The 23775-nt window shown below is 49.6% G+C and overlaps 1 protein-coding gene across 2 annotated transcripts in view; it reads right to left on the reverse strand.

Annotated features, from left to right (window-relative positions):
• The window catches only part of RPTOR (regulatory associated protein of MTOR complex 1), a 323215-nt gene that overhangs the window by 83367 nt on the left and 216073 nt on the right, over positions 1-23775 (reverse strand). For both annotated transcript variants that reach the window (XM_061392613.1, XM_061392614.1), the window contains exons 8-11: positions 19296-19396; positions 18657-18801; positions 9688-9763; positions 3259-3360 (exon numbers count right to left, since the gene is read on the reverse strand). In XM_061392613.1, the coding sequence (XP_061248597.1) occupies positions 3259-3360; positions 9688-9763; positions 18657-18801; positions 19296-19396 (424 nt within the window). The remainder of the gene's footprint in view (positions 1-3258; positions 3361-9687; positions 9764-18656; positions 18802-19295; positions 19397-23775) is intronic.

Consider the following 23775-nt stretch of genomic DNA (forward strand, 5'->3'; position numbering starts at 1 on the left):
GAACTGGCTTTTGTTTGTTTGTATTTGCACTTAAAAAAAAAAAAAATTCCTGTTTCAATGTGCTTCAGGTCCTGGGGAAATTACAGAGATAAATGTCGGTGAACTAAATGAGTTACTGGGATTTCTTTCTGTCTGTGGCAATCCAAACTAAAGATTGGTGGTGGTGACATCAACACTGAAACTAAAACAGAGCTGCTAGGGCAACTGCTTTTCATGCACCTTGTACACAAAAGGCACACTCAGGCTTCTGGGCTGGGACCACTGGCTCAAGCTGGTTATGAAAATCCAGATTCTCAAGCTCTAGTTCTGGCCTGGTGCACCCGGGAATCTGATGATCAGAGATCCTGGAGCCACCAATGTAGGTAATATGTGTAGTAATAACAGTCCACTTACTATCCTGCTGCCATCCAATAATAATGCTGTACTTTCAGACCAAAAATTCTCTTTGTAGATGATGCCATGAAAGCCAAGAGGGTTTCCTAATGAAATGCCCATACTGACTTTGTGGAAAGGTCCTAACACGGAATCTTGTAAAATTCCTCTCTTTCCTCTCTTTTCCATGACACTAATTCTTCCTACTCTAACTTGGGCTTGTTTGTACACGGGCCACCAGGGAGGGCAGACAGTGATGTCAAGTCCAGGCAGGGCTGTCAGACCATGAGACCACAGGCCAGGCCTTGCGGTGCTGCAGGGCTCGAGAATCTTCCTTGCCATCCTTCTTGATTTATATTTTTAAAAGGTGAAAAAGGATGTCAGGGCTGGTCAGGAAAAGTGTAGACTCATGCTTACACCTACACAAGGGGCTGCAGACCCACTGCCCTGCGGGACAGTTCATTTCACCCTGATGGTCCTCAGTGACTGCCTCTGAACTTCCGGGTGGACAAAACGCTTGCTGGTAGTGGAAAAATAGCAGGGACGGAAAAGCTGTGAGGTCTCCGTATTAAAATTCTCTCTCAAAATGTTGAAATAAGTACATACATGTACAGGATGTGCTGACAGTGTTTCAAATTATTAGGGAAACGCCAAATTATGTTGAGATGACTAGATAATTATCTGGAGGAAAGGTGGATTAAAAACAAATAAAACAAAATAAAATTCTCTTTCTTTTCAGCAACATTTCTGAATTGCCAAGGTTCTGGGGATAAGTGATAGATGATGGGGCCGGGGTTCTGGCAAAATAACTGAATTAAAGAGAACGAAGCGGATAGATACCACAGGCTGCCCCAAATGAAGCGAGGGCTCCTTTGCACTGTGTTGGGTTTTCTTGTTAAGTCAAGGTTACTGCACTGATCCAGGCGGGGCATAGCCCAGACAGAACCCCCAGAATGATGAGGAAACTATGATTTAAGTTTGATGGAAAGATTGCACACAAGATGCCCCTTTTCTTTCAGTTATTCCCTCATTTTGGTATTAGCAAGTTGGGTCTTCTCTTTTCCTGGGGGAATGTGGGTTGTAAATGGGACATTAAAGAAAAAGTCAACAGGGGGCCGTTTACAACAAGGTTGTTTGCCTGGCTGGTTGCAGAGTGCTGGGCAGTGTGTCCCTGCTTGGAAAGGTTTTATCCATTCCATTACTGAAACAATGGGAAGGTCAGTGGAGACTGGCCACAGTCTCCTCTTATGAAAATTTGGGGGACCCTAGTTGCTGGGGAGCTCAGCACACCCAATCAGCCACTGCCATCCCAAAGCCCTGCCCGTTGGCCTTCCACTTGATGAGAACTCGTGGGCTCCTGCCAAATAGACAGTGTTCTTTGTTGTGTTGTTATTGTTGCTTTTTTTGGTTTTGTTTTGAAAATCTGTTGATAGCTTACCCTGCGAACTCAGGATAGTCTTAAACTAATCTAGAAGCACACATGAGGAATACCAATAATTTCTGCATTCTTTTCATAATGTCAGAAAAGCAGCAGCCATAATACATTAAAAGCACCAAAATATCTCCAGGGAAGGATCCTGGCCAACAGCCTACCCCAGCTGATTATCAAGCCGCGAGGACAGGCTGTGTGTTGGCGTTTCACAACTGTACACCCTGCTCTCACTGCTCGCTGTCTGGGTCCTGCACACAGTCCTGAGTCCGCTGAGATGTCAGTTCTGTCGCAGGCAGACCACTTTCGCAGGCCACCATGCAGTAGGCACAGAGCAGGAGAGCAGACCATGTGGGGAGGGGGGCCGCCACACTCCACGTGGGCCAGAAATCAGCTCAGAACACACGCCTGGGCCAGTGAAGACAGATAGAGCTTCTGTGTGATGCGCTCAGTGGCCTGGTGAGAAAGTGGAGCCCTCCTTGTGGGGAGGAGGGGCAAGGCCTTGTCCTCAGGCAGGTGGATGATTAGGCAAAGCAACCTAAGCAGCTTTCTGGGGGAGGAGGTGATGGTCCTCCCAGCCAGCTCTCAGAATTTAAGACCCTGCTTCCTAACTGGGTGCGGATGTAAATGCCCACCCCTTTCTGCTGCGGCCCGGCCCCTCCCACAACTGCCCACAGTTCTTACCCAAGGTTCAACTGCCCCATCACCACTGTACACAACTTTTTCCAGGGCCTAAAGTGAATTATCAGGCCTTGGTGTCTATACTGACAGTGGTTTTAAATCTCATTTGACACTATCTAAGAGTAAAACAGCCCTCCTTACATCACAGTCTGGTCCCTACACCTGCCTCATAAATACACATTAACTGAAACAAAAGTTCTGTGAAAACTCCTACCTGTGATGAACTTTGGTATTTTGCCATCTCAGTAACCCAAAACTTAGCTGGGTGAGACCCACAGAACTGACCTCCCAAACCATTAGCGGGGCACCAACTGCCGCGAGAATAGTGACACAAGGTACGTGGTGACTGAACTTGACAGCCCATAGCACCCTCAGGCACAGCCCCCCGGAAACGACCAACGCACAGGTGCTGACGGCCTGTGTGTGTAATCAGCTCAGTCTCTCCCCTTTTCTCTGCGGCTGATTTGCATCTCACATCCTTCCAAAGAGAAGGGGTGCTGACAGCACGAACAGTGCCGGAGCACAGCGCACTGACAGCAGCTCTGGGGGCAGACGAGAGAGCAGCTGACGACCCAGATCAGTGTTTAATTGAGGGAGGGGGCAGTGATTTCGCCAGGGGAGCCATGGAGGAGCAAGGACTCATCAGCTACAAAGCATGGGGGCTGTCACACACACTCACACACACTCAGCCCCAATAAACCAGTCCTCTCACTGGGAGGCTGCGGGGTTCTCTGGCTCCCTCCCTGGGCCAATCTGGTCCACCTGCAGACACTCACCTGTAAGACAATAGGAAGCTGCTCAGGTGGGTTCCTGTTCTCCACGCCCATGGTGAGCCACACCTGGAAGGCGGTCAGCTGCTCAGCAAAGAAGGGGCTGTGCTGTGAGACAAGCAAGATGGGTTAGTCAGGGACCCCCTTATTCACCCGGCTCTGCCTAAACATACCCCCCACCATCAACTCAGTCATGTGTCTTTGTGAGGCCCCAACTCCGCCCGGCTACCACTTAGGCGAAAGTCCGCAGAGCCAGGCCATGGCAGAGGAAGCAGTGAGATGCAGTCAGGCTGGGATGTTTCATACAGCAGAGTCAGAGGACTCATGGACAGACTGGGTGTGGGTAAGAGAAGGGTTGTGGTAAGGTTAACGCTGGGGCTCAGGCCTAAACAGGCTTCCCTGGTGGCTCAGTTGGTAAAGAATTCCCCTGCAGTGCAGGAGACCTGAGTTCCCCTGGGTGGGCAAGCTCCCCTGGAGAAGGAAATAGCAATCCACTCCAGCATTCTTGCCTGGGAAATCCCATGGGCAGAGGAGCTTGGTAGGGTACAGTCCATGGAATGTCAAGAGTTAGAGACAACTTAGTGACTAAACTGCCACCACCTCAGGTCTAAACACCAGGAAATGGGGTCCCATAACCTTAGGTGACTTGGTGACTAAACCACCACCACCACAGGTCTAAACACCAGGAAATGGGGTCCTGTGACCTGAAGTGGGAAGACCAAAAGAAGCATGTTTCGGAGAAGCACGTGGAGAACTCAACCTAGAGATGCATTGTGTTTAAGGCGCCTCCTGGACACCCAAGTGAGACATCAGGGGGTGGGGTGGGAGGGGGAGAATGGCCTTCATGAGCCTGCAGTTCAGGAGACGGGTCTGGGCTGGAGAGACAGATCTCGTTTATAACGTGAGAAAGAGTGGGGACCCCGGGCTGAGCCCTGGAGCACCCCAAGAGCAAGAGGCCAAGGAGGTGGAGACACTAGGGCAAGGCCAGTAGAGGGAGCAGGAGCAGGCAGCAGCCAGGATGCCAGGGAAGAGTGATTTAGCTGAAGGCTGTGGTTTGCACCAGCATGTCATGATGTGGAGGGTCAGGCAGGACCAAGGTCCAGGGCTGACCATGACATGAGGGCCCTGGAGACTGACTACTAAGAATGTTCTGGGGGGGGCCGTGGTAGTGGGCAGAAGGACAACTGGACTAGGTTCAAACAGAAGGGAAGATGATTTAGAGACTCAAGAATAGTTTTTTGCAGGAATCTGGCTGCAAAGGGGAAGGGATCGGATAGGATCATGTGACCAGGCATTTCTTTCTAAAGGTGGGAGAAAAGGGCATATTTTGTAAGAGGGGGAATTGCTGATGGAGGAGAAGGTACTGGGCGAGAGCCCTGGCAGGTAGGCACCAGGGAGCAGGAGCCCTCCGGGAGGGACACAGATAGGAGGGGATGTAGGGATGAAATGGGCGTGGAGGGACTCAGAGGCTCTCTCTATTGCTTCTGTTTCTCAGCGAGGTGGGAAAGGCAGCAGATGCCGTGGACGGAGGGCAGAGAGGGGACAGGAAGGAATGAAGGAGACATATCTGGGCAGCTGCTAGGCAGCGTCTAAGGCCCCTGGAGGGCAGTGACAAAAGCAGGTTACAGTGGGCTTCCCCAGCCTGGCAACAGGGGTGCGGAGGGTGGCTTGTCCTCTCGAAAGCCCTGCAGAGGGCATGACTTTGGTGGTGATGACAGGGACCAGGGAAACCTCAGATTAGCGGCTCAGGTAGGAGGGGGCCTAGGCCCTCGGAAGGTCTCTGAGAACCAAGAGGCCAAGCGGTAGGACTGCTGGGTTTTCTGTATTACACGGTCATCCCCACTTAATACGCAGCTCTATCGTCTGTGAGCCCCAAACAGAATTTCAAATCTCTGCCTCCCACCCACTCTGCCCACATTGTTCCCCAGAGGGAGAGGAAGGGTGGATGGGAAGGCAGGGATGTGGGTTCTGACCCCAGGTTCTGGCACATGTGGACGTGTGCTCGTAGAGGACTCCAAGTGGTGAGGTGGGCTCAGTGAGGCTGGGAGCCAGACTGGGGCGCTCCTGCCATGCCCTCTGTAGAGGGGCCTGGGGCTCAGAGCCGTGGTGCCCCTTGTAAAGAAGTCAATGTCGTGTGAGAATTGGGCAGAGAAATTTCACACTCAGGAATTCATGTTCTTGCAAAGTCAGGATACATGAAGTTACTCAAATTTGGAGGGCAACCTGGGGATTGGAATGGAGCCCCCAACGTGATATTCCTGTTAAGTGTGAGTTATTCACAGATTGGTTTAAAAACAATAGTCCTGTTAGGTGCCCCCTCCCCAGCTGTACTGAGTGAGGGGGACCTTCAGTCTGGGAAGGGGAGTTGGGAAACTCAGGTAATTCCACCTCTCCCCCTTTCCTGCACTTTGGTTTTACCCTGTGGATACAAACATGTGGTTCACTGCTGCAGAAGCTGCTCTGTCCCCAAAGACAGACAAACACTCCTGATCTTTTCACCTAAAGCTGACAAAGAGGGAAAAGCCCTTCTCATCGAAGTGTGCTGTGAGGTTTGTCATGCTTTTTAAAGCTGCGGAGATGGTGACAAACCAGCTCAGTCCCTAGCATAAGCGTGGCTCAGCATTTTAAGTAACACTTCACAGAACAGCTCGAGAGCTGCCCTGTGAGTGTCTGAGATGATTCACAGAGAGCTAATGTTTTGGGCCAAATCTTCAAGACTACCTCCCGGTGTGTCAGAGCTACCGTGTAGATTCTTGAGGGGAAGACACAGAGCCCGGGATGAGTGTTCTGGAGCAGAGCTCACAGCTCGTGGGCAGAGGCTCTGAGTCACGTGACTACGTGGCCTGGGCCTCAGGGGGATGATTCCAACACAGGTGGTCAGCCCACGTGTTAGATGGGTTGAAAGGGGTCTGAAAACAGGCACCAGACGTGATGGACTGAGAGCAGAAAGGCCATCTCTGGGCACAAGGAGCCACACTTGACCCCAAAGGCTAGTCCACCCTGTCTTGTGCTGTCACCTTGGGGACGGAAGATAATTACTTCATATCAACACACTCTTACTCTTCTCACCTGCTGACCCTGGTCCAAACACACTGATGTTGGCTGTCTCATAATAAGTAAGATTTCTTACATGGGTACAAGTCCTAACCATAAAAGAAAAACATTGGTAAGCTGGGTATGGTAAAACAAGAACTTTCTGTTCACCAAGTAAAAACATCAAACAAGTGAAAATGAAATCTACAGAATGAAAAAAGGTATACACAATGTGTGTCGGGCCTCCCTGGTGGCTCAGCTGGTAAAGAATCTGCCTGCAGCGCAGGAGACAAGAGAGACATGGATTCAACCCATGGGTCAGGAATGTCCCGTGGAGAAGGACATGGCAACCTGCCCCAGTGTTCTTGCCTGGAGAATTCCATGGACAGAGGAGCCTGGCAGGCTACAATCCATGGAGTTGCAAGAGTCGGACCTGACTTAGCAATTAAACCACCACCAGCATTCACAATGTGTGACAAAGGATTTGTATTCAGCGTATAAACAGAACCACTACAAACTGATAAAAAACATAATGCAAAAGAAAAATGATCAAAAGTCTTGAACAGGCAACTTATAAAAGAGGATATTCAAACAGCCAACAAAAATATGAAACAGGGCTCAATACTATTATCCATGAGAGAAATGCAAGATAAAATCTCAATGAAACACCATTACATATGGAACCAGAAAAGCCAGAAGGGAAAAAAAAAAAGGTGGAAAACATCACGCATTGACAAGGACATGAAACAACTCAAACTCTCATATATCGTGGGAAGGACTGAAAATTGACTCACAACCGCTTTGGAAAACTATCCAGCAGTTTTCCTACTGAAACTAAAAATATGCACAACTGGAAACCAGAAATCTCATTCCTCAAGTGCACACCTGACACTAATGTACCCAAACACAAGGGATTAACAGCACCTGGCCACACCTGCCCACCCACCTAGGCCCAAAACTTAGGGGGACACCAAAAACACAGTGACTGAGGTTAAAAAAAAAAGGAATTTAAAGCAGTATTTAAGAAAATAAAAATAAAGGTAAAAATCCATTATGAAAAAAATATCAACATTTCATATAAAGACAGGCCCAACATGACTGATTTCTCTTTCTGCCTCAGGCACCAGTATCTTGGTTGGGCAGTAGTCAGGACAATTTGTGAGGTCCACAGGATGGACTGTGAGCTTTGAGGTTTCTGGGCTATAACAGGAATGAGCTATGAGTGCACAGATTGAATAGCGTTGAGTGAAAGCAGCCAGACACAAGGATTCTATTTACCAAAATACAAACTGGACAGGGCAGCACGTGCCCTGGAGAAAGCAGTGGCCAGAGTGGGGCCTCAGGGGGCTGCTGATGTTATGACTTGGGTGCTGGTATGTGACTGCACTCAACTTGTAAATTCATCAAGCTGCACAGTACGATGCCTGCAGTCTTCTCTGTGTATGTTATGCTTTTAAAAGAATGGAAACTAAATAAAACAGCCAGCATGTGGCTCTGTCAGGAATCCCTCCCCATCACAGTTTGGTGACATTGCTCCCAGAGGCAGAATCCTGAATCCAGGAGATGGGAAATGAGGCTGAAGACCCTTGAAAGGAGGCCTGGCACTGGAAGGAGGGGTGAGGACATGGAACAGTGGGACTTTATTACCCCAGAGTGTGCAGCTCCCACCCCCTGACGGTAGAAGGAAAATCAGGCACAGAGCACAAGAAAGCACGAGTTGAACGAGGTTCCCAGACACGTGTGCATGTTAACAGCCCTGTCCCGGTGTAGGTGGAGCTCGTGAGGGGCAGGGGTCCAGGACTGTTCCCTATGGGGACTTGTCACTGCCTCAGGGATTAGGGTCCCCCGGCAACATCAAATACATGGGTGGGAGACACATGAAGGTCCTGCCAGCTCCCACTTCTGGGTTCAAGATGCAAGGCCAGTTTTGGCTTCCTCCAAGCGCATTAAAGGAAAGGTGGGTGGAGGTGCGGGAGCTGCTGGAGTGGGCACTGCAAACGCTGGTGGAGAACCCAGCGGGGGGCAGACGGGATCTTGCTGCAGAATTCTTCCAACTTTGCTGTAGGTTTGAAAACGTTCATAATAAAATGGGAAAGATTCCAGCAATAAAGGAGGGGACAAAAGATAAGACAAAATTGGGAGGGAGGACCTCGTAGTCCAGGTACCCCAGTCTTGGAGGCATTGAAATCATCTGAGGGGTTAACACACACACACATAAAACACCCCCCACAGATATGCACATATGTACACACACCCGACAGAGAACACACACACCCATACCCCAAAGATACATGCAGGCACACAAATATACATGCACATACACCCCCTGAGATATACATACACACACACCCCCACCCCCACCCAGGCCCCTGATTCAGTAAGGTTCAAAGCTTCCCTGATGACTGTGATGTGCACTAAAAATGAAAAGCCTTTGCAGTGAGATGTGGGTGCCTCTGACCTCGGTCAAAGCTGTGTGACTACACCAAAGGTCAGGAACCCTCATGTCCAGCAGGTACCATGTGCCAGGCTCTGCCCTCCAGTCCTCACATGCTCCTTGAATTGGATACAACTATAATTCCCATTTAAAAATAAGGAAACAGCTGCCCACTGCAGTCTCTTCAACAGGACCAGAGAAGACGGTGTGGAGAGAAAAAGCCAATAACTCCGACCTGCAAGCCCCACCCTCCATCCCCTTCAGGGGACGGCTTGGAGCCACCTGCTTCCTTCCACTCCCCCCAGCCCATTTACCCCCAGTCCCGAATGCCTGCCTGGTCCCTTGGGGGGTCAGGGTTGGGGTGGGGGGGTCTAACTGTGTTCTAACTTGAGGGGTGGTTGTTCTCTTTTTCACGGGTTTCTTGAGAGAAGGGACTGGGTCTCACCCACATGCACCCAGACATGGTATCTGATGCACAGCAAATACTCAGCAAATGAGCAAATTCTGAATAAAAACGGGCGCTGTGTGGGGAAAGGAGGCAAGAGGAGACCCTTGGTGAGCTGCTGCCAAGTCCCCTGGGAAGAGGGGAGAGTCAATTTGCCTCAGGGGCCACGAGTGACACCAGATGAACTCAAGGACAACCAGACATCCCCTCAGGGCTGAGAGTCTCGAGCACTGTTCACAGTGAAAGGCTGAGAACCCGCTATCAAGGAGTGCACGCTAAGAAAAACAGACTCAAGACAACAACACTACAGAGAAGACATCTTTAAGAGCTGACTGTTTCATAATCTAACTTTAAATAACCCCTGGTTGGAGCAATCTTTTAAGCTTCTGGCTAATAAATCTTCTCCCAGGTGGGTGAGGGCTGTCTCTGACACCCAAACAGGGGCTTTGAAGGCCAGGTGGCCAGAGAAACAGCTGCAGGGACCAAGCAGGATGCCCTGGGTAGAGGGGGAAATGGGACTCACCCGAAATGCTGTGCCTTCTTCGATGATGGTCGGCAGCTGGGAGAGACAGATGTCCACGGCCAGGTCCCAGGCTTGCCTGGAGAGAGAGCAGACAGGGACCCACGAAGCATTACTGACAGGCTCACCCACAGGGGCCCTGACAGCAGAGGAGCCCGTGAGCGGCTGAGTCAGGGTGGAGCTGCCAGTGGGGGGCACAGGAGGCGAGGAACTCTCGGCTGGCAGCACTAAAGCCATTTTGTTGATGACAGCTTTTCTCTTCAAATTAAAAGGAGAAAGAGCTAAGGAAAAATAAAGGGACTTGTCCACGTTCTAACTACACAGCTTCTGCCCCAACTTGAGCCCACCTAATGTGGCAGTTGGGGCTCTGGGTGGCCAGACTGGGGCAGCATCACACACAAACTGGCCATGAAAGGCTGTGGTCAGGCTGAGGCGCTTCACCAGAGACAGGGCAGGTGGGGCTGGGAGAAAGGGTCTCCCTTGGCCCACCCACAGCTAGAACTGCCCCCTGTCCTTGTGGCCGCTGCACCCCTTTGTGGGTAGTGGGAACCTGTGTGCAATGCAAACCACTGGGGATGAGATGGGTGGTGCCTTGTATGCGGGGAGGCAGCAGCCTCTCGATGGCTGGGCTTGGTCACCTTTTCCAGCTTCCTGTGGTGCTGGACCTGGCTCCACCCACTACAAGATGTGCAAGACAAGGCCACATTGACTGGGTCATGGCATCACCTCCCAAGGGTCAGTTTCACCGCCTGTGAGGTGGGCTAGTGATTGTGTCTCCTGCACAGGGTCCTGTGAAGACCTCAGCAGGTGGATGACATCGAGGGCCATATACAGAGGCCTGCTGTTTCCTGGCAACAGCCAACATTGACTCTAAAGTGGACACAAACAAGTCTCTTCCTTTCTCTGTGGTCTCAATCTGAGCGTGGATTCCCAAGGATATAAAGATTCTCTGACTCAGACTTCCCTTTCTTTTAGAAATGTGCTCCTCTTGGAAGTGATGGTCTGAACATGGGGTTTTGTTTCTGGTATGGCAATCTCCTCCTACTACAATGCCCTGACACATACAAGGATTCCACGTTAGGTTTATTTAGACTAATAACTGCCTGTTTGTGTGCAAGAGGGTTTTCTCATGGGTCTTCATAAATGGTCAAAATAGGAACAAAAAAGGAAAATATCCAGAAAAACAAAATGGAAGTTGAACAGCAAGACTAGAGAAAACTTTTTCAAGTATATGGAATATCTTTCTTTTGCCCAGACTGGCCCCTTCTGCACAAGCCTGCCCTTCCCCCTCCAATCTAATTAAGAGGCAATCAGGAGATAATCAAAAGTGCCTCAAAGTACGGGCAATAAATAGCTCCCATATGCTCAATAAGTGCCCAGCCTGCAGGCGAGATGGTTATTCTGTGGCATTGAGGGAGCCGCTTACTCTTTGTTAAGACAGAAGCAAAGTCAATTATTGTAATTAAGCTCTATGAAGATTCATTGAATTTAATCAAATTAAAAGTTTCAACTTCAGGAGTTAGAAGAAGAAAAGTGAGCACCAGATGGGGGAGGTGCTGTGGGCAGGGAGGTCTGGGGCAATTGGTGGTCTTGATACAGCCACTTCACTGTAGGGGGCACCAGGAAACTGCGCCTTCTGTACAGCAGGCTTCCATGCCTTCTTCCAGAACCATCTCCTCAAATTCAGGAGGCAAGAATTGTAAACTGTTAATAATATTCCTGCTGGGGTGTCCTAGACAAAGTATCAGAAACTAGGCTGCCCTGGTGAGACCAACAGCCCTCAGACCTCTCCAAGGAGCGAAACAAAACCCGACGAAGCTGCAGCAGGCCCTGGGCGACAATCGTCTGAGGAGTGTGGGCTGTCTGGCCTGCCACCTCCTAAGGGCTGGCCCCAACCTGGGTCCAGCCACTGAGGAGGGTCGAGTCCTCTGCCAGCTGCACATTTCTGTGCCAGAAAAGCAGCTCAGAGGAGACTCCTGGCCTGAAAGGAAAGAGGTGTCTTGCCTGCTTCACCGGGAGCGAGGAGGGGCCATGTCTGCAGGGACACAGCTGCCTAAGTGAGAAGGGATGGGGACAAGGGGCTCCGTTCAAGGCACTGAGGAGGACAGGGGAGGAAGGAGGATGTGGGGGAGCACTGAAGACCTGCTGGACACCAAGAGGCCAAACAGACTACCAGCATGCAGTGAGGCTGCCGTGAGCCCCAGGCAGGGGCGGGAGAGAGCGGCAGGCTGGCGCTGGGCAAGCCGGTCTCTCTTTGGGGCCTGTGGCTGTTGACTGTACAAAAGGAAAGGGTCAGGCTGAGGACCTCAGAGTTCCCATCAAGCCTTTGATCACACGGCGGCCTTTTCAACAGCACAAAGGTACCCTCTGCTGAGCATCTATTCAGTTGGTTAAAACTGGCTACATTTTCTAGGGTAAAATCAAAACGAACTTGGGAGTCTTAATTTGGGATTCTCACTAAGGGAAAGTGGGAAAGCGAGTCCTTAAAACCCTGGCACCCAGGCGAGCGTGGAACTTGGGAGGTGTCTGCGTTCGCACTTCCCACAGCCCCTGGGACCAGCCGCGCCAGCTGCACGCCCCCCTCCCCGGAGGGAGGACCCCGGGCTCCCCGCCCCCGAGGCTCAGAGCAGCGAGGCCCTGAGCCGTGGGCTGCCGATGAATCACGGCCTAGAGAACGTGCCATCCAGGCAAGAGCTCGGGTTTTCAGGAAACGGGCCTAAGATGGCAGGCACCCAAGGAGTGGGCCGTGAGGAGAGCCTTCCAAGAGCGCCCGGCTCCATCTGCACTGATCAGTCAGCCAGGCTCCCTTGATGGGATGGAACACACAGGTTATTACTGTGGAGGAACGCAAGGTTTCAGGACCTGCTGAAATTGAAAGTGAAAGCAAACGGCTCCCCGATGGCTTCACATCAAAAATTAAACAGGAGCCGGGCGCTGAGCATTTCATCATCGGCGCCCCCAGCCTGAAGCAAAGTGTGAATGTGTATGACTTCATGTTTTAACCTCAATTTTTGTTAGGCTTTGTTCCCTGCCTCCCCCTGCTGAAAATTCAGCCTCTTCATCACCACCCAAGGAACACAGTAACTAGACAGTAAATTATTTATTAGGAATGCTCTTTCCAACTCCTGGCTGTGCACTCCCTTGGGACGAACAGACTTTGGCCAATTTACCAGGTGGGAGAAAGAGCTGAGGGCATTGTTGTCCAGGGTTTCATCACCTGCATGAGCTCTGCTAAAAGCCCATGGCAATGCTTCACCGTCCAGGAGCCTAGATCTCAGGGGCGGCTGGTGAACCCGAGTGCAGGAGAATATGACCTTTCTGGTTTCCAAGCCTCACACGCTCCTGCCTTTGCATCACAGCTCTCCTACCTCCCCTAAGGACAGGACTGTGAGCTGGATGCCTGCTACCCATGACAGAGATCACACCCCCAGCCTCTGTAGACCAGGTGCCACACACAGCCACTGGGGAGAGTGGAGACCTGTGTCGCTCAAGTGAGCCACTTGGCTATACAGGAAAGAGGATCAAACTCCCATTTGTAAAGCCACTGGATCTGGTATTACCACCTAACCGGTATTTTTGTAAAGCCACTGGATCTGGCATTACCAACTAACCAGTATTCTAACCAGTACCTCTGCCTACTTCCAGGTGAGGAGGGAAAACACCTGGGAGTCTATCCGTCCTAAGCAAGTCAGGGTCCCTTGATGTGGCTGCATGCCGTATGCAGCTGCTTGACCTGGAGTTTATATGAAGTATCTGTGGTCTCTGACTTGGCATGAGACAGTTCTGAATGATTTCACAAATAAATAAAGGTTATCACCCATACTGAGTGGTTTTCTCCTCCCTAGATCTACAACACGGTAGCATGGTCCAACTGGAGGGCTGGTGAAATTCCTAGCCCAAGCGCCACGACCCTCCAGGAGGAGCCGCTGTCCCTCTGATCAGTGGGGAGGCTCATCCTCTGGAGACCCAGGCCATGGTGCTGCTCCTACGGAGAAGCCCCATGCCGAGAGGGTGCAGGCTGCTCTGGTTGGTCCCCATGTCTCAGGGACCTGCCATCTGGCTTCTGATCGACATTTCTCTCTTTCACTGCATGATCATGCTCCTACGAGCATGTTACTTCTTCAATCTAAAGCCTGATTTTATATTCGATTCCAGATCAAAGTAGGTTAATGGTATAATTTTCAACATTTTTAATGGGCTTGACTAACATTTATCTGGCTACAGGCTCAAGCTGGCACTGTTAGGAAGAACCCCATCGGGGGAGGATGTGTTATATGCCTTTCTCCTCCCGTGAAATCTCATCTCCTCTGATTTCTGTATGAAAAGACCTAATTTAGACTTACCTATTTGGCATTTCTCAGAATATAAAGATCGGAAGCCACGATATTAGATTTCAGAAAAAGATCCCCACTTGGAGAACCTTTGGCTGTGGACATGCAGAGCAGGACAGGCCACACCAAGACCTGGGTGAGCAGAGCACCCTGGCCCCACCCCACCTTTAAGCCCTGCACGTGGTTATCAAGTGTTTCAGGGTCCCTGGGCCACCAAGAAGATGTACTCCCAATTTCAAACTCAGGGCATCCCAGCCTGGCCCAGAGTCCCTAGTGGACAGCCCACTGGCTGCATCTGGTACCCAAGCATTTAGTCTGGCCCTCAGAATGTTTTTTTAAAAATGCTATATTAGATACCAACACTTTAGGAAATAATAGATGAGAATACAGGTTTTTGGCTGCTCTTTAAAAGCTGCGGTTGGGGCTCCACGATGCACATGATGCAGCCCGGCTCTTGCCACACCACCGCGCTCCTTGACAACTCCTCCGCCTTTCATTTTGAGGTCTGAAGGCCACCCTCTCTGTGTGTCCCCCCTTCGAAGCCCCGAGGACGTGAAGTGTCTGCCACGGGAGCGAACGAGGGACAGAGATTTCCTACTGCCTGAGGCCCTTCCTTCCACCCCAGTGGGGAACATACTCTGGGTACCAGCCTGCTCTGTACCCTGCATGTTTCTGAAGCCCTCTCTTCACGCCCACACCCTGATGGGGCCCTTCCCATAAGTGGTGGTGGACACGACACCAGGACCCACACAGTCCAACCCTGAGTCTGTGTCTGTGGTGACACGAGGGCCGTGTGTAAGGGCTTGATGCCCACCTGGGAACACACAATGTGTCTAGGCTGGGTCACCAGTGCTTGATATCCAATAGATGCTCAGGCATTACTTCGTACCTTTCCTAGAATGGCTTTTTAATGATCTTTACAATGATCTTGACAAGGCCTCCCGGTGCCCTGTGTATAGTGAGCGTGCAACTACATGCTAAATTAAATTATTGCGGCAATTGGTGTTGCAGTAGCAATCCCGTGTATAGTAACAAACACAGGATGGAGTCAAACGCATCTGAGTGATTTCCAATTTAGGGTTTTAATGAGCTCTTTCCACAACATTTAAAAAATATCAAATATCAAATGAGATCAAGTACAGGTACTAATCCTCAGGGAGTTCTACTAGTTACACATTTTTTTTTCATGCAAAGAAGCACCCAATGATTCTTCTGTCTCCAGTTTTTTGTTTTTGACAAGGAATATCTCAACCTTAATGACTTAATTAAAAAAAAAATAGCTTTAGTGTTTCAAAGGCTTAAAACATATACATGTAGATTTTTAATTACAGGAGTAATATCTATCAAATTTTAAGAGAGCATTCTCACTCCAATCCTCTGGTCCTGGTATTAACACCATTAGCATCTTGTTATAATTCTACCTAGCCCTCTTGCCCATGCATAACACAGAAGTAATTATATTGCTGATACAGTCTGGTGTTCTGTTTTTGTCATTTAACATATATTTTGCATAATAATAAATAATCTTCATAAAATTTTAAGATGGCTTGTATTTTTTCAAGTATATGTATTTCAATTACATCTTTGTTCTATTAGGTACTAGGGTTGCCTCTGGCTTCCCTTCTTAAAGCTAACATTCTGACAAACAGCTTTCCTTGTCAAAGCCTCTCTGACTGTTTCACCAGTCCCCCTCAGCAACCTGCTTAGTCCTCCTCCTGAACTGAGATGGGCAGATGCAAAGTGGACAGGGCAGCAGGGGCTGGAGTGAAGTGGGAGATGCCAGGGTTCAGAACTGCCAGGTAGGGAATGTGCTGGTCAAGGCTGGACAGTCAGGGGTCAGGCTGCCTCCCCATCCAGGGAGGTGATCCCAGGAACCTTCCCTCACCGCATCCTACACTGATCCCCCTCCGAGTCCATTTCCCATGGACCCCACCATGCAACATCCAGAATTTGCCTAAAAGGGAGGAGGGAGGAGGGAGGGATTCAGGCTATAGACGGTGCTTTGCAGGATGGCAGACCATGCAGCCTGAGGGACTAGACTGTACTCAAGTCCTAGGGAGCTTATCAGCTGCAAAGGGCCCCTGGAGTGTGCAGGCAGGCTGGAACCAGAGAAGCAGAAAGACCCAAAGGTGCATGTATGACTGCTAGCAATTTCACATGCCCCAGGAGACCAGAGGATCTTTCCCTGCATTTATCTGGGCCTCTGTGGGTTGCTTTATTAGCTCACGTTTCTCTGCACAATGAATATATACAAATGAGGATCTGTTTTATGAGGTTCACAGAGAGCTAAACTTGCAGGTGAGAGGGCCATACTCTCAGTTTTTGAGGTGGGCATGGAAATCCATAAGAGAGATGGGCAGGATTATGAGATGCTGCTGTTAACATTTGCACCTTGTATTAAACAGTATTTATACAAATTCCAGGATTCAGACATGTTCTAAGAGGCCAACACTAGAGAAAGCTCCATGGGGGATGAAGAGACACAGGTGTCACCATTCTGTACTGTGCTCTCCAGGTGCCTGCTCTCCGGGCCTGCTTCTCCTGCTGCCCTCTTCCCTGCCTGTTCTGTCTGCTCTCAGCTCTGGCTCTGGTTCTACTTCTTTTCTCCAGGACCAGACGCTGTTATTACTCTGTGCAGCTGAGCACACCTTAGAAGAGGCAGTTTCACATCCAGAGAAACATGCACACAGAGACGACTGTCCCATGGACTTGCCACGGGGTGGGCAACAAGGTGGAGGGGAGGACTTAGGCTGCTTCTTGCTAAAAGCTGGTGCCCTCTGTCCATCCTGTATTTCTGTCTCCTGGGGATCTGCTTGGCCAGTAGCCCAAGTGACCGTGGTGGCCCAGGAGGCCCTTCACACTGGGTGGCTGGTGTGAGGCCTATTTCCTATGATTTAAATAGTTTTCTATCCATGACTAGACACAACACTGACACTGTTTAGCTCTTTTTCCTTATTCTTTCCTCTTTAATAATACATATTTTATAAAAACCTGGTTCAAAAGTAATAGAACTTAAGGCATCACTTTTTCTTTTTTTAACAGGATAAGGCTGTTTTGAGGATTTCCTCTTTCAGAAATGTGGGTCTTCTAATTATTCATCCTAAGCATTAGAGAGGCTTTTCCCCCGACTCCCGCTCCTAGTTCTAATCATGGAGGGAAGGAAGCTGCATCGGCTGTTCTGCCGGTCTGTTCTCACAGGATCTAAACAGCTGCAGAGCGACTCTTCCGTGGCGGTCTACTCCTGTTCCTCTGTTTCTTCATAACTTGTTCTCTAGTTTATGCTACAAGCTCTTACAAAGGATATGGATGAGGCATGTTTTAACTTGATTTCTGTTTACAGTCTGGCGCTTCGGCAGCATAGTGCATCTTGATTTATCTCATACATAAAAATGCTAATTTCTGATATTCCTCAAGTGGATAAGAGGAGGGGAGTGTACCACCTCCTTCTTGGTTCTTGGGGCTTCCAGAGTCAGGGGAAAGTGGTCATGCAAATATTTAAAAAGAAAAAAACCACCACTCCAAATGAACCTGAAAATACACCATAAAGTGGTTTTTGCTGTTGTTCAGTCGCTGAGTTATGTCTGACTCTTTGTGACCCCATGGACTACACAGCACGCCAGGCTTCCCTGTCCTTCACTATCTCCTGGGATTCGCTCAAACTCACGTCCATTGAGTTGGTGATGCCATCCAACCACCTCATCCTTTGTTGCCCTCTTTTCCTCCTGCCCTCAATCTTTCCCAGTATGAGGAAAGTGGTTTTGGGGGCTAAAAAGAAGTGAATTACTCTTCTAAAATATTTTGCATTAGGGTTTCTCCCAGATGGATATAACTAAGACTCATTTTCCTTTGTTACTGCCCCTTTTCAGTACGTCCTCAAACTCTGCTTGTGTCACAAAAGCATGGAAATGAGAAGAAACCAAACGCCTTCAGATATAATGTCTAGATTCAAAACAATTTCCATTAATATTGTTATAATACGGTGCTTACTACTAGCAGTAGTGTAAGGAACAGTAACCCAGTTTTGAAGGAAATTTATAATCAACATAAAAGTGTCATAGAGATCACACTTGTGTGTGTGAGTGTGTGTGTATACATGCATGCATGTATGAAATAAGCATGCAAATGACCTGGTCATGAACCCAGCAGTTTTCAATCTCTGGAGCAATCTTGGACACGCTTCATGAACTCAGCTGGCAGTTTCCTTCCTCAGTACGAGCCCTTACAGAGTCAGAAACTCACCCGCAGGCCCTCTCCATCTGAGCCATGAACCACAGTGCCTCTGGAGGCACTGGTCCCGTTCGGCCTTGGACGACCCTCAGAGACACCTGTTCTTCTGCAGGGGACTCAGGCAGAGCTGAGTGCCCGACCCAGGACTCCATGCTTGGAGGCACGTCTTCCTATTTTGCTCAGGTAATTCCCTTACACTTGGACTATCTCAGAAATGGGAGGGACTCCCCTGGTAGTTCAGGGGATGTGGGTTTGATCCCTGGTTGAAGAACGAAGATCCCACACACTGTGGAGGAATTAAGCCCATGTGCCATAACTAAGACCTGATGCAGCCAAATTAAAAAAAAAAAAAAAAGAAATGGAAAAAGCACACTCCTTAGAGAAACTGACACTGGTCCAGCAAGAAACACTTACCACATGGCGTGCATGTACGTGGGGGGTAGGCGTGGACTGCTGACGGGGGTGCAGTTATATGACCTCATGATTCTTTCTGCCAATAAAAAATTTCGAAACAGACTAGCCACCAACAGGTCCTGTCTGAAGAGCTTTTGGAAGAGATCTGAGGGCAGAGAAAAGATAAGAATTTGTCTTCAGTGACTCATGCCCAGCATTTAAATCCAAATATACAAACTTACTTCTATCAGAATTTGCCACAAGCAGGTTGGGACTGACATGCACATTTTCCACTGGCAGTAACCTACATCTGTTACATACATTAACTGGAACAAACAGCAGAACCCAAGCAACTATCAACAGAAAACACAAAGGCTCCTTATACTACAGTAGTAACTGCAGCTGTAAGAAATACGGATGTTCCATGAAGATGAGCCTTGAATCTGCCCTGAAAACACTAAGCGCCAAAGCAGATGCTTCTCTAGATGCTCTTCATCCTCGAAGAACCTCTGGGGTTCCTGCCCTCTCCCGCCCACCTCCTCAGGTTTCTTCACTGAGAGGAACACGGTCATCCCTTCTGACTTCTCTCACATCCCAGGGCCAGAGTCTCCTGACTCCGGGGCAGCAGCCCTCCCGCCAGCCCATGGCCGGGCGCCTCACCCCGAGGAAGCACGTTCCACGCAATCGTGTCCGTGATGGCTGTGAAGATCCAGTTCAGCTCGCCCAGGGGGGTCCTCCTGTCATTCAGCCGCCCGGGAATCCTAGAAAACACAAAATAGCCACAGTGACAGAAACAGGTGATGGAGGCAGGAGGTGGTGGGAAAAGAAGGAGGGAGGGGACAGCACATCAGACCAGGGGTGGGGGAGGCTTGGCCATACTGGGAGGACCTCTGTGCCTCGCTGGGATTTTTGAGACTCCTGGATGTCCAACCTCTCATCTTGAAGTTCAGCTTCCACTGCACTTTCTTCCCCTCCCCATCTGTACAGAAGGAGCAGGTGTGGCCTCTCCAGCACTCATGTGTGACGACAGGCGTAAAGCAACTCTGACCAGGGGAGCCCCTGGAGCCCTGCAGCTCACCACAGGCTTACTCTCAGCCTCTGGGTGGACTGGCCCTGTACTCTAATCAAGACACTCCTCTTGGGCTGGACACAGGTCACTTCCCAGAAGCCAAGGGTAAAGGCCAGACCTCCTCTGTGGGCCCAGCTCTTCACCACACATTCACCTGTTCAACATCAAACAAACTTACTCAGGCCTAGATTCTGCCTCTTAAGTTCACAGAGCAAGCATCGCTGGGCTGAAAATGCCAGCGGTGAGGACATGAGAGGCAGGCCGGCTGCGGCCCAGGCCTCCCAGTGGGGCATGTGAGGGGAGCTGGGCTTAATTCCCCACCCCCACAGGGAAATTTGAACACAGCAAGACAAAACCCAATGGACAACCAGGCAACACTCTTGAGTGATGCTCCGCTTGTGGCCACTCACATACAACACTTTGGGTGTGTATGGTGGCACAATCCTTCAGGTCTGTATCCTTTCTTCAGTAAGTCTGCTCCTAGGAATCAGTCTTGAACCAGAAATGAAGAATGTGTAAACAAGTTATATTTTTCCAATGTTTTATTTATAACAGTGAAGAGGCAGAAACTACCTATGTGACCAATAATAAAGAAATGATTAATTATGGAACAACCACGATGAGATAACTACAAGTTAGTAAACTGTTGTTTATGAATATTTTAATGATATGGGGAAAAGACTGCTTTGTAACATTAAGTAAAGAAGTGGGACAAATAACCATGCTGACATAATTACACAGAACACCCCCAAGGAAAGCTGATCAGGAGGAAAACCCCGCAGTGAGGCAGTGGCAACACTCTCCCTGCTCACCCGCCTCCTCGCCCTGGCAGCTGGTGGAAACAGGAGTGCGTTCTTGGACGAAGGAAGGTCTGCTGAGGTTTATTTTCAAACTAAGACCAAGGATGTCAGGGGCGTGAACAGTGCCCCTTGAGTAAGGTGAAGTGACACAGCTGAGCCATCGGAGGAGCGGAAGCCACTCTATGTCAGGTGCAGGTCAGTGTGCATTTAGGTGGGTTTTGAAAACCCTCACCTTATGACAATTGCCGGCAGATAATTATAAAACTAGACTCCCACTAAGACCTCCTGAAAATTCTACTGATGTTTTTTCACTAAGCTTATCATGAAATCACAGACCAAGCCATCAGCCAACTGATTCCAGACAACCTGGGAATCATTCAAACTTAACAATCAACCAATCATTGTGAGACCTACCTTCTGCATTCGGCAGCCCGGAATGGATGACAACTGGGAAGTGAATCCCACTTCCCTTTCTTTCCATGTCATTCAGAATTAAGTCACTTCAGAAACTACTTGTTCCTGTTTTCCGTTCCGTATTTGATCCTAAAGAACAGCAAAACCTAACCCACTCTGGAAGCCATCTGGGTGAGCAACGCAGGAGTACGAAGAAAGGTCTAGCACAGAGCATCAAGTCCAGGACACATTTTGTTACTAAAGTTTCTTTCACCTGTACCCTCCCCCCAATTTCATTAATAATCAAAGTGGTTCTTTGAAAAGTTAAACCCACAGTGTTAACCACAGATTAGCTTTTACGTGAAAAGCACAAGATTTCATAATTTAGGGCTTCCCTGGGGTCCAGTGGTTAAGAATCTGCCTGATAAGGCAGGGGACACGGTTCGATCCCTGGTCCGGGAGGCTCCTACGTGCTTCGGAGCAACTGAGCCCATGTGCCACAGCTACTGAGTCTGCATGCTATAACTACTTAAGACTGTGCACCTAGGCTCTGCAATGGGAAGCCCCACACAAGTAGAGAGTAGTTCCCGCGACTCACAACTAGAGAAAGCCCGTGCACAGCAACGAACACCCAGCATGGCCATAAATAAACTAATACATTAATTAATTACAATTTAAAAGAAAAAGAGTTTAAAGTTATAGTTTAGTAACAGATGACAGAATTGGGAGATGAGGAAAAATGACTCTAGTCCCAGCTGTGCATGTCTGGGTAAATTCTGGCGTCTTGTTCCTCTGCTCTGAGTCACCCAGACTAACCTCATATGCAAAATGGGGACCAAAATAAAGTGGATAGCACTTCAAAAGGAGATGCAGCAGACACTTTCTTGGAAAATGCATGCCACCTCCTCAGACTCCTTATCACCGCTATCAGGCGTTGGATTTATTCTCACCTCCCCCGACATCTGGGCTCACCTACGGTTTTCAGCACTGCCCGCTGTCTGGAGCCTGACTCCAGCCACGGCCACTCTGCTTATGGATCTTACAAAATAACCCAACACAAGGTACCTGCCTTCACCCTTTGCTTGCTGTCTTCACATCCAAATTTAGCCACGTCTAAAATCAAGCTCATCCTCATTACTGCCATCTTCTTCTCCCCTGTAGTATGTGTCCTCGCTCCAAGAGTCCCCGTGGATTCCCTTTTGGCAGAGCTCAAACCCTGAGACACGGCCCACTCATCTCTGCCCCAAGTGCAGCTCATGTTTCCTGCTTCTTGCAAGGCATCTTTTCCACTGCCTTTTGCTCATCACTCCCACTGTAAAGGTATCCTCAACAGCCTTCTTGATCCAATTCATACTGGGCAGGGTGATGGCCCTTAGTATAACTTTATTCAAAAATCTACAGGGTTCTCTGCTTACTGCTGCGGTATTTCCAAATGGCATTTTAGTTCCCTCTACTTCAACAAAATCTTGCTTTCAGTTAAGGAAAGTGGAGTTCCGATGGCTGGAAGGATGAGGACTGGGAGCCACCAGCTTCTTAGTGGCCTGTGCCTCCCTAGATGGCCACTGTGAGGTCTCCAAGGAGCAAGGGTGAAACCACTGTCATTGGAGTTAGGTAGAAAATTCCCAGTTGGCTTCAATGCCATCAGTTTGACACATTAAACTTTGAAACTAGTTCCCTCTGGTCAGGTCCATAACCTCACAGTTGGACAAAAACATCAAACTCGGTCTCCTTTCACTTGCCCACTTGGAATAGCCTCCCACCTGCCTTGGGTTGGTTCCGGTTCAGTCTTCACAAGCAAAGCCCAACCTCCCTGTCCATGAAGACATCTTGACCATGACAGCCTGTGCTCAGGTCCATTGCAACAGCATCTCCCTTGGAATTCCTCTGGCAGCCTGTCGATCACTTACTTTTCTTCTTTTTATTTATTCACCATTGCTCCATGCATGTTGATTATCTGTATACCTAGGTAATAAATTCCTTGTGGGTAATGACTTACTTTCCTCGATATAAATCAGTCTCCTCGTAGATTCTGGTGGAGTGATGAGCACATGCACGAGCTCACAGCCCACACATCTGACTCATGTTACTTCCCTGCTTAAGAACAGCTGCTCACACTTGGCCAGCAGCTCCCCAAACTCCATGAGGTTGTGTGGCTGACATGGAGAGCCACTGCCCAGACCCCCAAGAGAGGCTGGCTGCTCAGCAGGGGAGCATATTCGGGGACACTGTCCAGCTAGGGAGTGAAGCTGTCTCAGCTGTCAGACTGGTCTCCAGCTGACCACCCTAGGGCTGAGATGTGGGGCTTCCCCAGGCGGCCATGCTTAGCAGCCCAGCCTCATGGCCAGTGCTTCCTTGTCTCCCTCTGTGCTTCTCCTCAGTAAGCTCGTGTCCCTTGTCTCCATGTCTGCCCCCATCAACCGGCCAGCAGTGTGGTCTGGGGTAGATGTCAGGACTCTGCTTCTGGGTTCCTTTCTATGTCTCCCCAGCTTTCTCTCTCACCAACACGCCAAAGTCCAGCAACATGGAACCTGTCCTCCTCAAACAGCCCACATGCTCCTGGACCTGCGCAGACACCCCTCTGCCTTCTTGGCTCAGGAGATTGGAGCAATTCTGATATTCTGCCTCGTCCCTCATTTCTGCCAAGCCCCCCCCCCCACCCCGCTTTCTGGTTCTGCCCTGAGGCCCCCACAGAATCCATGGACGACAGCTGGTGCACGGGCTACGTCTCCCACTAGGTTCAGGGCTCTTGGCCGGCAGGCCCACGTGCTTCCTCGTGCTAACCCAGTGCTCAGCGCACAGCGTTTAACGCATAACAGGTGCCCCATTCATATTTGATGAGCGAGTGGATGGATCCCTGCTGGATGATCACAGCTCTGTG

The sequence above is a fragment of the Bos javanicus genome, chromosome 19 (assembly GCF_032452875.1).
Source record: "Bos javanicus breed banteng chromosome 19, ARS-OSU_banteng_1.0, whole genome shotgun sequence".
NCBI lineage: Eukaryota > Metazoa > Chordata > Mammalia > Artiodactyla > Bovidae > Bos > Bos javanicus.